The sequence below is a fragment of the Saccopteryx leptura genome, chromosome X, assembly GCF_036850995.1.
Source record: "Saccopteryx leptura isolate mSacLep1 chromosome X, mSacLep1_pri_phased_curated, whole genome shotgun sequence".
Taxonomy (NCBI): Eukaryota; Metazoa; Chordata; class Mammalia; order Chiroptera; family Emballonuridae; genus Saccopteryx; species Saccopteryx leptura.
The window spans coordinates 116,466,261-116,477,734 of NC_089516.1; the positions used below are offsets into that span (position 1 = coordinate 116,466,261).

At 41.1% G+C, this 11,474-nt stretch overlaps 1 protein-coding gene across 1 annotated transcript in view; it reads left to right on the forward strand.

Annotated features, from left to right (window-relative positions):
- Positions 1–11,474, forward strand: part of XIAP (X-linked inhibitor of apoptosis) — a 42,380-nt gene that overhangs the window by 27,087 nt on the left and 3,819 nt on the right. Inside the window, exons 6-7 of the mRNA XM_066357903.1 lie at positions 730–772; positions 5,942–6,142. Coding sequence (XP_066214000.1) covers positions 730–772; positions 5,942–6,142 — 244 coding nt within the window. The remainder of the gene's footprint in view (positions 1–729; positions 773–5,941; positions 6,143–11,474) is intronic.

The following is an 11,474-nucleotide window of genomic DNA, read 5'->3' on the forward strand; positions in this document are numbered from 1 at the left end:
ACCTAACCACCCGGCCACTGTGTGCTTGTTATTCTTAACCTGAAGCAAATTTGTGGAAAGGGGATTAGGATGACCTGATTTAATTTCACTATAGGCAAAGCGGTCTTGAAGAACTGAAACACTTGAATCTCTCAGCCTTCTGAAATGTGACTTCTGTACAGTGTGTTTTGTACAAATAGTTTTAAACTTTGCACAGACAATATTTTAAATCTTAAAAACGTATCTAAATTGATAGTCACCTGGGGTGACCAAGGCATCAGTAGCATGTGGAAAGAGCCCTGCAATAACGGGGAGACTAGAGCTGAGTTGCCCTTATGGTCCTGTCGTGAACTACCTACCATATTTCCCCATGTATAAGATGCACCTTTTCTGAAAAAATTTGGGGTCTAAAAACTGGGTGCATCTTATACTGTTGTTGTAGTTTCAAATTTCGGGCCCCAAAATTAAAGTGTATCTTATACATGGGAGCATCTTATACATGCGGAAATATGGTATGTTGCCTTGATCAAGTTGTTTACTTTCCGCAAGCATCAACTTATTGTCTGTAAAGTGAATGGATTGGGTTAGATGATCTTTTAACTTCTTCTAGCTTCATCAACCTATGAATATTCATATGTTGAATTGGAATGAAGCCAATTTTTAAATTCCTGATTAATGTAACTTTCCAAATTGAAGTGATTGCCTTCTAGCAAAAAGAATTTTAACTTATAATTCATATTTCTATTTTAGGGAAGAACTGCTGAAAAAACACCATCACTAACTAAAACAATTGGTAAATATGCTTATTCTAATTTCATTTCATTGCCAACTTATGTTTGTTGTTTATAGGGTAGAAAGGTAAACATATTCTTTCATGTTCACTAAGTTGTATTTATTTCAGATGAGACTGCTATAAATTTAAGAAGTAATGAAGTCCCTTTCCATTTCAGGAAGGGATTTATGCATTCAGAACGTTCCTACAGAGGTTGGACAGTTAGCTTTCCCAAGTTTTCAGGAAGCAGCTATGGGCTGTGCACCATTTCTATTACAGTCACCAAAGGAAGGGTTAGATGTACTTTGTCCCTGAGACTTCTTTAGATAGCCAGGACCATGAATTCAGTGCTCTACTAAGGCCCCATCAGCATCATTGGCCCTGGACTACTTGCTCAGCTGTTTCATGCCACCTGAGCGCCTTCCCCATCCTCACAGAAGGACAGTTAGGTCTGTTTATTCCTGCTACCTCACAGAGAGGTAGTTTCTATCACAAAGATTATGTACTCATCATAGACAAATGGAAAAACCAGAACGTGGGCAGAGAAAGATGTGTGTTAAGTGAAGACGACGTTGTTATCCCCACTTTTCAGATGAAGAAACAGAGTCAGGGGAGGTAAGGGACCTGTGCACAGTTACATTACAAATCATTAGTGGGACAAGGACCTTAAAACAAGGTGGTATTCTGACTCCTCCATCACACTACAGACCTCAGTTCAACTGAGGTAGCATGTTGCAAAACTAGTAGAAAGTTTAATTTTGGACATGGCGGTGATTCCCCGCTCCCTACACACAGTGTCGTCTGTTCATATCCTGAGAATTACAAGGCGAGAATGTTATATACATTCATAAAAATGCTTGAGAGCCACCTTACAAGAGTTTTGTAATGGGAATAAGTAATACAATTTAAGAAATCATTTATTCCAGCCTATATTTTTGAAATTATCCAGAAACAAAGATTCTGTAACATTTCTTAATAATCATCCTCACACTGCATACTATTTTTTTGATGACTAATGAGACTCTTGTTTTGGTTTAGGATTAATGCTTTTAAATTGAGATATAATCTATTTAGCAAAATTTTCCCCATCATTAAGTATGTACCCTTTGGTAGTTTTTAGTATATTCACTAGGTTGTGTAATCATCACTAATTTTTAATTATAAAACATTGTCATAACCCCAGCAAGAACCCCATACCCGTTAGCAGTCACTGCCCCTTGCTGCCCTCCACGCCCCCAGCTCAGAACAGCCACTGGTCTGCTTCTATACAGGAAACGGTCTGTTCTGGACGTTTCATGTGAAGCGGAATCCTAATGGCCTCAAAGTCCATCATCATCCATGTTGTAGTCCTCACATATGAGCATTTAATTTTTATAGTGGAAAACCATTCCTTTGTATGGCTAATACATCTTGTTTATTCATTTGTCATTTGGTAGATGTAGCTTATCCTGCTATGAACATTTATGTATAAGTCTTTGTGTGAACATATGTTTCTCACTTTCTTGGGTATATATTTAGGGATGAAGTTGCTGGGGCACATGGTAACTCCTGTGTTTAACCTTGCAGTAAACTGCCAGGCAGGTTGCCAGAGTGGCTGCACCATTTTACACTCCCACCAGCGTAGGAGGCTTCTGGTTTGTTTCTCCACCGCTTTGTTAACATTTGTTGTTTTTTGTCTTTGTATTAAAGCCATCCTAGTGGGTGTGAAACGGTATCTCATCATGGTTTTGATTCAGATTTCCCTGATGGCAAATGATATTGGGCATTTTTCATGTGCTTATTGGCCATTTGTTTGTCTTCTTTGAAAAAAATGTCTGTTCCTCTCCTTTGCCCATTTTTTAGTTGGGTTATTTGTATTTTTATAATTGAATTGTAAGAGTTCTTTATATATTCTAGTTCTTTTTATATAAAAGTTCCTTATAAGATACATGATTTGCAAATATTCTGTTTTGTAGGTTGTCTTTTCACTTTCCTGTTGGTGTCCTTTAAATCGTATTTCTAATTATGATGAAGTCCAATTTATCTGCTTTTTGTTACTTATGCTTTTGATATCACATCTAAGAAACCATTGCCTAGTCCAAGGTTACCTATGTTTTTTTAAAATTATTTATTTATTTATTTATTTTATTTTTTTTAGAGACAGAGAGAGAGTCAGAGAGAGGGATAGACAGACAAGAACGGAGAGATGAGAAGCATCAATCATTAGTTTTTCATTGCGACACCTTAGTTGTTCATTGATTGCCTTCTCATATGTGCCTTGACCGTGGGCCTTCAGCAGACCGAGTAACCCCTTGCTCGAACCAGTGACCTTGGGCTCAAGCTGGTGAGCTTTTTGGTCAAACCAGATGAGCCCGTGCTCAAGCTGGCGACCTTGTGGTCTTGAACCTGGGTCTTCTGCATCCCAGTCCAACGCTCTATCCACTGCGCCACCACCTGGTCAGGCCCTATGTTTTCTTCTAAGCATTGTATGGTTTTGCTCTTACATTCCAGTTTTGATCCATTTGGAGTGAATGTTTACACATAGTGTGAGGCAGTGGTGCATTTGGTTGGTTTTTCTGTGGGTACCCTCTTGTCCTGCTTCTGGTTTTCAGCAAGATGAGCTTCAGTGCCTGTAGTATATCTGGGAACTTCCATAAATGAGGGTACGTTTGTGGTTGTAGGTAGGGTGTTCAGAGCGGTTATAAAGAAAAGGGGGGTCACTGAGGGAGTAAAAGGGAACATGAATATCTGGGCAGAAGGAGCCAGCAAATCAAACGGAAAAAAACAGTTAGTAGAACCAGGAAAGGGTGATGACCAGCTTACCTCTGGACATGACATCTCTGCCTACAATCTCAAAAGCAGCTCAATTCAGCATCTCTGAAAACCACTCAGATGAATTCAACCCTGCTGTACTCCCCACTATGTTAGTTAATAGTATCACAATTCCAAAAGTCATCCTATAATCTGAGTCATTTTTAAGCCCTTTGCTTTCCTTAGTCTCTCCATTTAATCACCAGGTCTGAGCCTGACCAGGCGGTGGCACAATGGATAGGGCCTTGGACTGGGACACGGAGGACCCAGATTCAAAACCCTGAGCTAGCTTGAATGCAGGCTCACCAGCTTGAGCGTGGGGTTACTGGCTTGAGCATGGGATCATAGACATGACCCCATGGTCGCTGGCTTGAGCAAAGGGTCACTACCCATCCCCTGTCAAGGCACATCTGAGAAAGCAGTCAATGAACAACTAAGGAGCTGCAATGAAGAATTGATACTTCTCATCTCTCTCCTTTCCTGTCTCTCTGTCCCTATCTGTCCCTCTCTCTGTCTCTTGTCACAAAAATAAAATCACCAGGTCTGATACATTCTATAATACTTTTTTTAATATTGTCTAAAATCCACTGGTTTCTGCCCTTACTTCTCATCCAGGCTATTGTAGTAGTCTCCTAACTGGTCATTATTACCTTCTCACAGAATTTTTATCAAACACAAATCTTAAGTTACTTTCCTCTTTAGAAAATATATTTTTTCTTCTTCTTCTTTTCTTTTTCTTTTTTTAAGTAAGAAGATGGGGAATAGAGAGACAGACTCCCACATGCATCCCAGCCAGGATCCACCCGGCAACCCCCCTGGGTCTGGGACTGATGCTTGGACCAACTGAGCTATCCTCAGCGCCTGGGCCCGATGCTCAAACCAGTCAAGCCACTGACTGCAGGAGGGGAAGAGGGGGAGGAATGGGGAGAGACGCAGATGGTCACTTCTCATATGTCCCCTGACCTGGGATCAAACCCTGCATGCCGGGCCAACGCTCTATCCACTGAGCCAACTGGCAAGGGCTGAAAATATCTTTTTTTACGTACCATATAATGTTTCTTAGAATCAAACCAATATCCACCCCCAAGTTATATTTTTATTTCTATTACCATAGATTAGAATTGAACTTTTTTTTTTTTTGTATTTTTCTGAAGTTGGAAACGGAGGCAGTCAGGCAGACTCCCGCATGCGCCCGACCGGGATCCACCCGGCACGCCCACCAGGGGGCGATGCTCTGCCCGTCTGGGGTGTTGCTCTGTTGCAACTAGAGCCATTCTAGCGCCTGAGGCAGAGGCCATGGAGCCATCCCCAGCACCTGGGCAAACTTTGCTCCAATGGAGCCTCGGCTGCAGGAGGGAAAGAGAAAGACAGAGAGGAAGGAGAGCGGGAGGGGTGGCGAAGCAGATGGGCGTTTCTTCTGTGTGCCCTGACCGGGAATCAAGCCCGGGACTCCTGCACGCCAGGCCGATGCTCTACCACTGAGCCAACTGGCCAGGGCCAGATTTGAACATTTTAATAAATATGATACAGTATGTACATTTTTGTCTCTGGTTTATCATTATGATGACATTTTATCTGTGAGATTCATCTATGTTGTCTGTAGCAGTAGTTCTTTCTTGCTTTGTAGTATTTGAATATACCACAGTTTACTTAGCCATTCACCTGGTGATGGACATTTGAGTTGTTTTCAGTTTGGGACTGTTATAAATAATGCTGCTATGAATATTCTTGTGTATATCTTTGGTGGACATATGCATCATTTTTAATACCCAGGAGTTGACTTGATGAATCAGAGGGTAGACATCTCTTACTTAGCATTTTCTTATGTAACCTGAATTCCTACTTTGAATGTCATTAAAGTGAGTTTCTGTTTGCCCCTTTGCCTCATCTAGTTTACTCCCCCTTGGCTATAGAAACAGTCTGAGAAATAGGAAACTCTGAGACCTTCACTGTCACAGACTGAGACTTCCCCCTGTTTCCTGTTCTGTTTTCAAAATAATTGCTAGGGATCAGTAAAGACATCCACTCTTTAAGTACCACGTTAGTTGTTGATGAGTGCTTCTGATTTGAAAAATGTTCTGATTATTTCAGCACTTAACCCTTTTCTTCTCTCTTTTACTTTATCTTGCACTATTTTATCAAGTCTTTAAAGCACCTAATCTCAATTCATAGTGCTGCACGGTGCTCACCGCATTTTCAGTTACTGTAAAATTCTGAAAGTGATCCTTCCGTGCCTAAATATTTCAAAATCTTCTGTTCAAAGCAGCTTTGGTTTGCTGGTTTGATTTTGGTTTTTATCTTGCTGCTTAAATTTTTCTTAACTATACTTTGTGTTGAGTTGTGTTAATGAAAGTACTTGTTTAAACTATGTTCTTTTTCCTCACCAATTTTTCATTTCAGATGATACCATCTTCCAAAATCCTATGGTACATGAAGCTATACGAATGGGATTCAGTTTCAAGGACATTAAGAAAATAATGGAGGAAAAAATTCAGACATCTGGAAGCAACTATAAATCACTCGAGGTTCTGGTTGCAGATCTAGTGAGTGCTCAGAAAGACAGTACACAAGATGAATCAAGTCAGACTTCATTGCAGAAAGGTATGCCTGGCTGGTTTTAAAAACCAAGAAACACCTGCCTGACGAGGCAGTAGTGCAGTGGATAGTGTCAGCCTGGGATGCAGATGACCCAGGTTCGAAACCCCGAGGTCGCCGGCTTGAGCATGGGCTCACCAGTTTGAACGCAGGGTTGCTGGCTTGAGCAAGGGTCCACTCACTCTGCTGAAGGCCCATGGTCAAGGCACATATGAGAAAGCAATCAATGAACAACTAAGGTGCCGCAATGAAAAATTGATGCTTCTCATCTCTCTCCCTTCCTGTCTGTCTGTTCCTATCTGTCCCTCTCTCTGTCTCTCTCTCTCGCTAGAAAAAAAAAAAAGGCAAGAGACATCTAACTGTACTTCATTATGGGTAGTATTTTGTCTGACTTTGTGACCCATTCATTTCCTTCCTCTCTCAGGATAAGCATTTTTAAACTTTTTATTATGAAAAATGTCAAATATACTCAGAAGTGTAGAGAATAATATACTGAGCCCTGACATACCCATCAACCAGCTTCAGTAATTATCACCACTTTTCTAATCTTGTTTCATTTCTTCCCCAGTGTGTGTGTTTCTTTTTAAATCTATTCTACCTTGGTTTAAATTTTTTGTGTGTGTTTGGTTTATTTGTGGGGTTTTTTGGTTTATTTGGGTTTTTTACTGGCCAAACAGTTTAAATTTGTTTTTTAGTTTATTATGCTGACATGGTTTCAAGTGTAGAACTCAGTATAATACCATCTACCCAGCGCACCGTGCCCCCCTGCAGAGCCTCCTTCCGCCTCCCCCTTTGCCTTTCGCTGTAGTATTTCAGAGTAAATTCCAGGCATCCTGTTTATCATTTACCTAGAAACACTTCACAAGTATCTAACAGATAAGGACTTAAGAAAAAGCAAACATTACCTTAATACTATGTTGATCTGCTTGGACTAATATAACAGAATAGCACAGGCAGGGTGGCTTAACAACAGGCATTTCTCACAGTTTTAGATGCTGGGAAGTTCAAGATCTAGGTACAGGCACATATGGTTCCTGGTAAGGACTTCTTCCCAGCTTGCAGATGGCTGGTTGCCTTCTCTGTGTCCTCATGGCCGAGAGAGACAGCACTCCCTCTCTTCCTCTTTATTGTAAGGACATCGCTCCCATTGTGGGGTTCCGCCCTCATCACCGCATCCAGACATAGTTACTTCCCAAAGGTCCCATCTCCCAGTGCCACTGCATTGAGTGTTAGGGCTTCAAAATAGGAATTTTGGGGAGACAGACATTTAGTCCAAAACATTCTATTATCACACTTAAATGAACAGTAATTCCATAATATCATCTGAAACTCAGTTGAGTTTAATTTTTTCCTTTGTCTTAAAATGTTTTTACAATTGATGTGTTCTAATCAGCATCATGTAAGAGCCACTGATTTAGTAATTTTAAAACGAATTTATTCTCTACTTGAGATAAAGACCAACAAAGGCTAACTTTTATCATTGTATGTAGAATAAGTTTATATAGTCTAAACTGGATTTAGAGTGTTCTGCAACTTTTCATATGATATGAACATATAAAGGGTCCATATTACTAAATAGAATTTGAATGAATGCCACCTTAAGACTGAATCATATTTAGAAACTGTACTAAATAATATAGAAGAGAGGCATATAAACTTCTTTCAGAAAAGAAAAGATTGAAAAATGAGGTTCCTCCTTGACTGATAGCAACTACTTTTGTTTGCCAGCAACATTGCAGGTTAAAGAAAAGGTGTCAAACTGAATATATTTATTATGATCATTGTTCTCTAAGCTCTTGCCCACTTCTCCTAGAAGACAATTCTCATAGTGCTAAATGAACCTAAAAGTTTACTTCTTTTTTTACATTAAAGACCCTTATAATCTTTGTTATTTCTGATGTTTTTGAAACATTCCGAGAATTACGTAAATCATAAAACAGTATAATATTAATGATTTTAAAAATCACATCAGTTGGTGTGAAAGATTCAGCGGAAAGTTTAAGACTCTTTTCCTAAAGATGAATTTATTTAAAACCTAAAATAGCCTGACCTGTGGTGGCACAGTGGATAGATCGTCTACCTGGAACACTGAGGTCACCAGTTCGAAACCTTGGGCTTGCCCAGTCAAGGCACGTACGAGAAGCAATCTGAACAACTAAAGTGAAGCAACTATGTGTTGATACTTCTTGCTGCCCCCCATCTGTAAAATCAATAAATAAAAAAATCTTTTTAAAAAAACCCACCTAAAACAGCTCCATTTGTCTTGGCCACGATAAAATAAATCATTTACTTTGTCCTCTTTCTACTGCAATAGAAATACAAAGTGATTGTGTCATTTTCCCCCTGCTTAAGCACAGCTCAGGCTTAATTAAATTTGACAATAAGGTGTTAGTTTTCATTCCTCAAGATATTGTCTGCAACAGAAGGATTTAGTGGGTTGCAGTAGGAAAAGAGCACGGGATGGAGTATACTGCGGGTGTCTTGTTTTCTTGCCACCACGAGTCAGTGGGGGTTCTTCCTACCGCTGAGACCACAGGCTAGGGTGGTGGGAGGAGCGTCTGGCTGTCTGCTCTGCTGTGGCTGATGCCTGTTTCCCTTCCCAAGGCTGAGGAGGAAAGAATGGCACTAAGAATCTTTTAATTCTATACAAAGTAGCAGGTGGGCCAAATTGAAGTAAAGCAGGTAGAAGTTTTTTTAGAAAAAGTACAATGTTATTGTTGCTTACCGAGAAATCCTAGCTTCAATAAAGCTTTTATCCCCATGGATATGTGACAGAGAATGCCCCAGTAAAATCTTCTAAAAATAACACCAAATCAGTATTCTTTTTTCTTTTTAAAAATTACATTGTATGATATAATGCCTTTTACTTCGTTTGTGTTCTAAGGTACTTACTTTAATCCTTATGTGACGATCACTGTACATAATATACAAATCAAATAACCCATATGCATTTCTCATCAGCCTGTTTTTCCACCGGATCTGTTCTGATAGTAAAATGAATGACATCAATTGATTCTAGAAGTGGTTCATAATAATATAATAGAAATATTAGCAAATAACATCATCAGAAGTTATCTAGCTATCGCTTTCATTGCTTCTGTGCCAGGAACCGCCGCACCTTGAAGTGGGCCTTATAGGAAGCAGAACAGAAAGGTGCCGCAGGGAAGGAATTAAATAGACTAGTCACTCTTAGGGCTACAGTGGAATATTACCAGAGGTAAACTGTTAAGCCTGGGGTAAACAATCTTTGCTCAGAGCATCACCATCTCAAGCAGGCATTTGTATGCAGTGCTGAAATAAGATAGGTAAAGGAGTTGATACCAGCGTTTGGTAGGCATGGCACTTCATTCCATCGTGTCTATAAAATGGAATCAAGAGAAACCTTAAAGACCATATAAATTTTATTACTTCGGTGAGAAAGCTGAAGTGCAGATGTGCTGTTGCTCCAGCTCACTCAGATAGTATATCCAGAACTCTCTGTAGCTACAAAACTGAAACTCTACCCATGAAACAACTCCGCGTCCCCCTGCCTGCTGGCTCCTGGCAGCCGCCATTCTGCTGTCTGTCTCATGAACTTGACTGCTCTAGGTCGCTGGCCCATTGTTCTTTTTTACTTATTGCAGTATCACATGCAAAAGTAATGTATAAATTATTTCGTTTTCCTCTTTTTTTTTTAATTACAAAGCAACTTCTAATACTTAGGGGTCAACCCCCTCACCTCCCAGGAGTCTCGGGGAAGAGAGACCATCTGTGGGGAGGGAAGCACAAGAGACCCCTGTAGACTCGGGCAAAGGGAATGCCATCAGCATGGGACCTGCGAGCTCTGCAGGAGGAAACGTGCATCATGAGACTGGTGCAGGCGCACAGGCGAAGGGCAAGGGAGTTGGACAGGAAGCCGCAAAGCTACTTGGGTTCCTCCTCACTTGCCCTTTTGTGTTTCTGCTGCCTGATCTCAGAGCCCCTCTGCTGCCAAGTGGCAGCAGGAAGCCCATCCTCAGCTTTTTTCCTTAACCAAGTGGCTCTGCTTTTTCCTATTTGGTGGGTGAACTCGTACTGGTTACCACTGGTTATGACAATGTCACGAATATGCATTTCATTCTGATTCTTGGTCACATGATTTCATATAACATGTCAGTTTATAATGCTATCCATTTACCTAAGTTGTTTTCTTTTGCCTGAATACTTTTTCCCTGTGTGTATACCTGACCTCATTCCCCACTCCACCCCAGATCCCTAAATCCTTTCTGTGACCTCCTCCTCAGGGCTCAGCTGGGAGGCCCATCTCTCGGGTTTCCCCCGGTTCCGGTACGTGGAGGGAGTTGGGTCCAGCTTCTTTACTCTTAGGGCAGTTGTAATGTTATTTTGGAACTGTTTCTTTCCGGCCCATTAGACAGGCTTCCTGAGGTTAGGGGCTGTATCTTCTTGTGTCTGATAAGTTTCATTTTTGAGCCTGTAGTTCTGATTATGCCCAGGAGTTTGCCTTTTAAGAAAAGGAAGTTAAATAATCCTTTCTTACACTAGCCAGGGAGACCTTTCTGAAGTACAAATCTGAAAAACTCTCTCTTTTAGGTTGAAACCCTCACTGGCTTCCAGGGCCCTGAGGATCAAGTTCAAACTCCTTTCCATGGGTTGCCAAATATTTCAGGTTCAGGCTCCTCCTAGCCTTCTATGGCCTTATCGCATGCTGTTTCCCCTTCCAGTTCTGTTCCCAAGCCTTCCCTGTGTGCTTCCGGGCCCTGTTCTGTCTGTCCTTGGAGCCCACTGATGCCGTTTCCTCTACCTAGAACAGCCTTCCGCTGCTGCTGCCCCCCAAGGCCTTCTCCCTCCCTGGTGTATCCGTACTTGTATGTGTTCGGACATGCACCCACATGGCACGCATGCCCTTCCTCTGTTCCTCATGACACAATGGAACCACCTATGTCGTTACATTGTACTGTAACCTCCTGTCTACTTGTGTTCCTTACTCATCTGTGAATGATTGGGGGCCTGAGGTCTACATATATAATGTTGTTCCTCTAGTGCCTAGGACCTAGTTAACTGTTTGGTACTTGTTGAATAAAATTAAACCACTTTTTCCCAAACTTGTTTTCATAATAGTGTTCCCCAGGATGTTAAAGGGGATCCCATGAGACAGGAGCTCTCTAGTTAAGTAGGGAAATGCATTAAGAATTTCTAGGAGGGTCCATACACTATATTGTACTGTCTTGAATTTGATAGCAGTGGTTTCCAAATGCCAGTGGGCTCAACCAACAAAATTTGAGATTCAGTGAGTGGGCCTAGGAGTCTACGGTTACAAACACCCCAAGTGATCCTCATGCGAGGCTGGGTTTGGAGACCA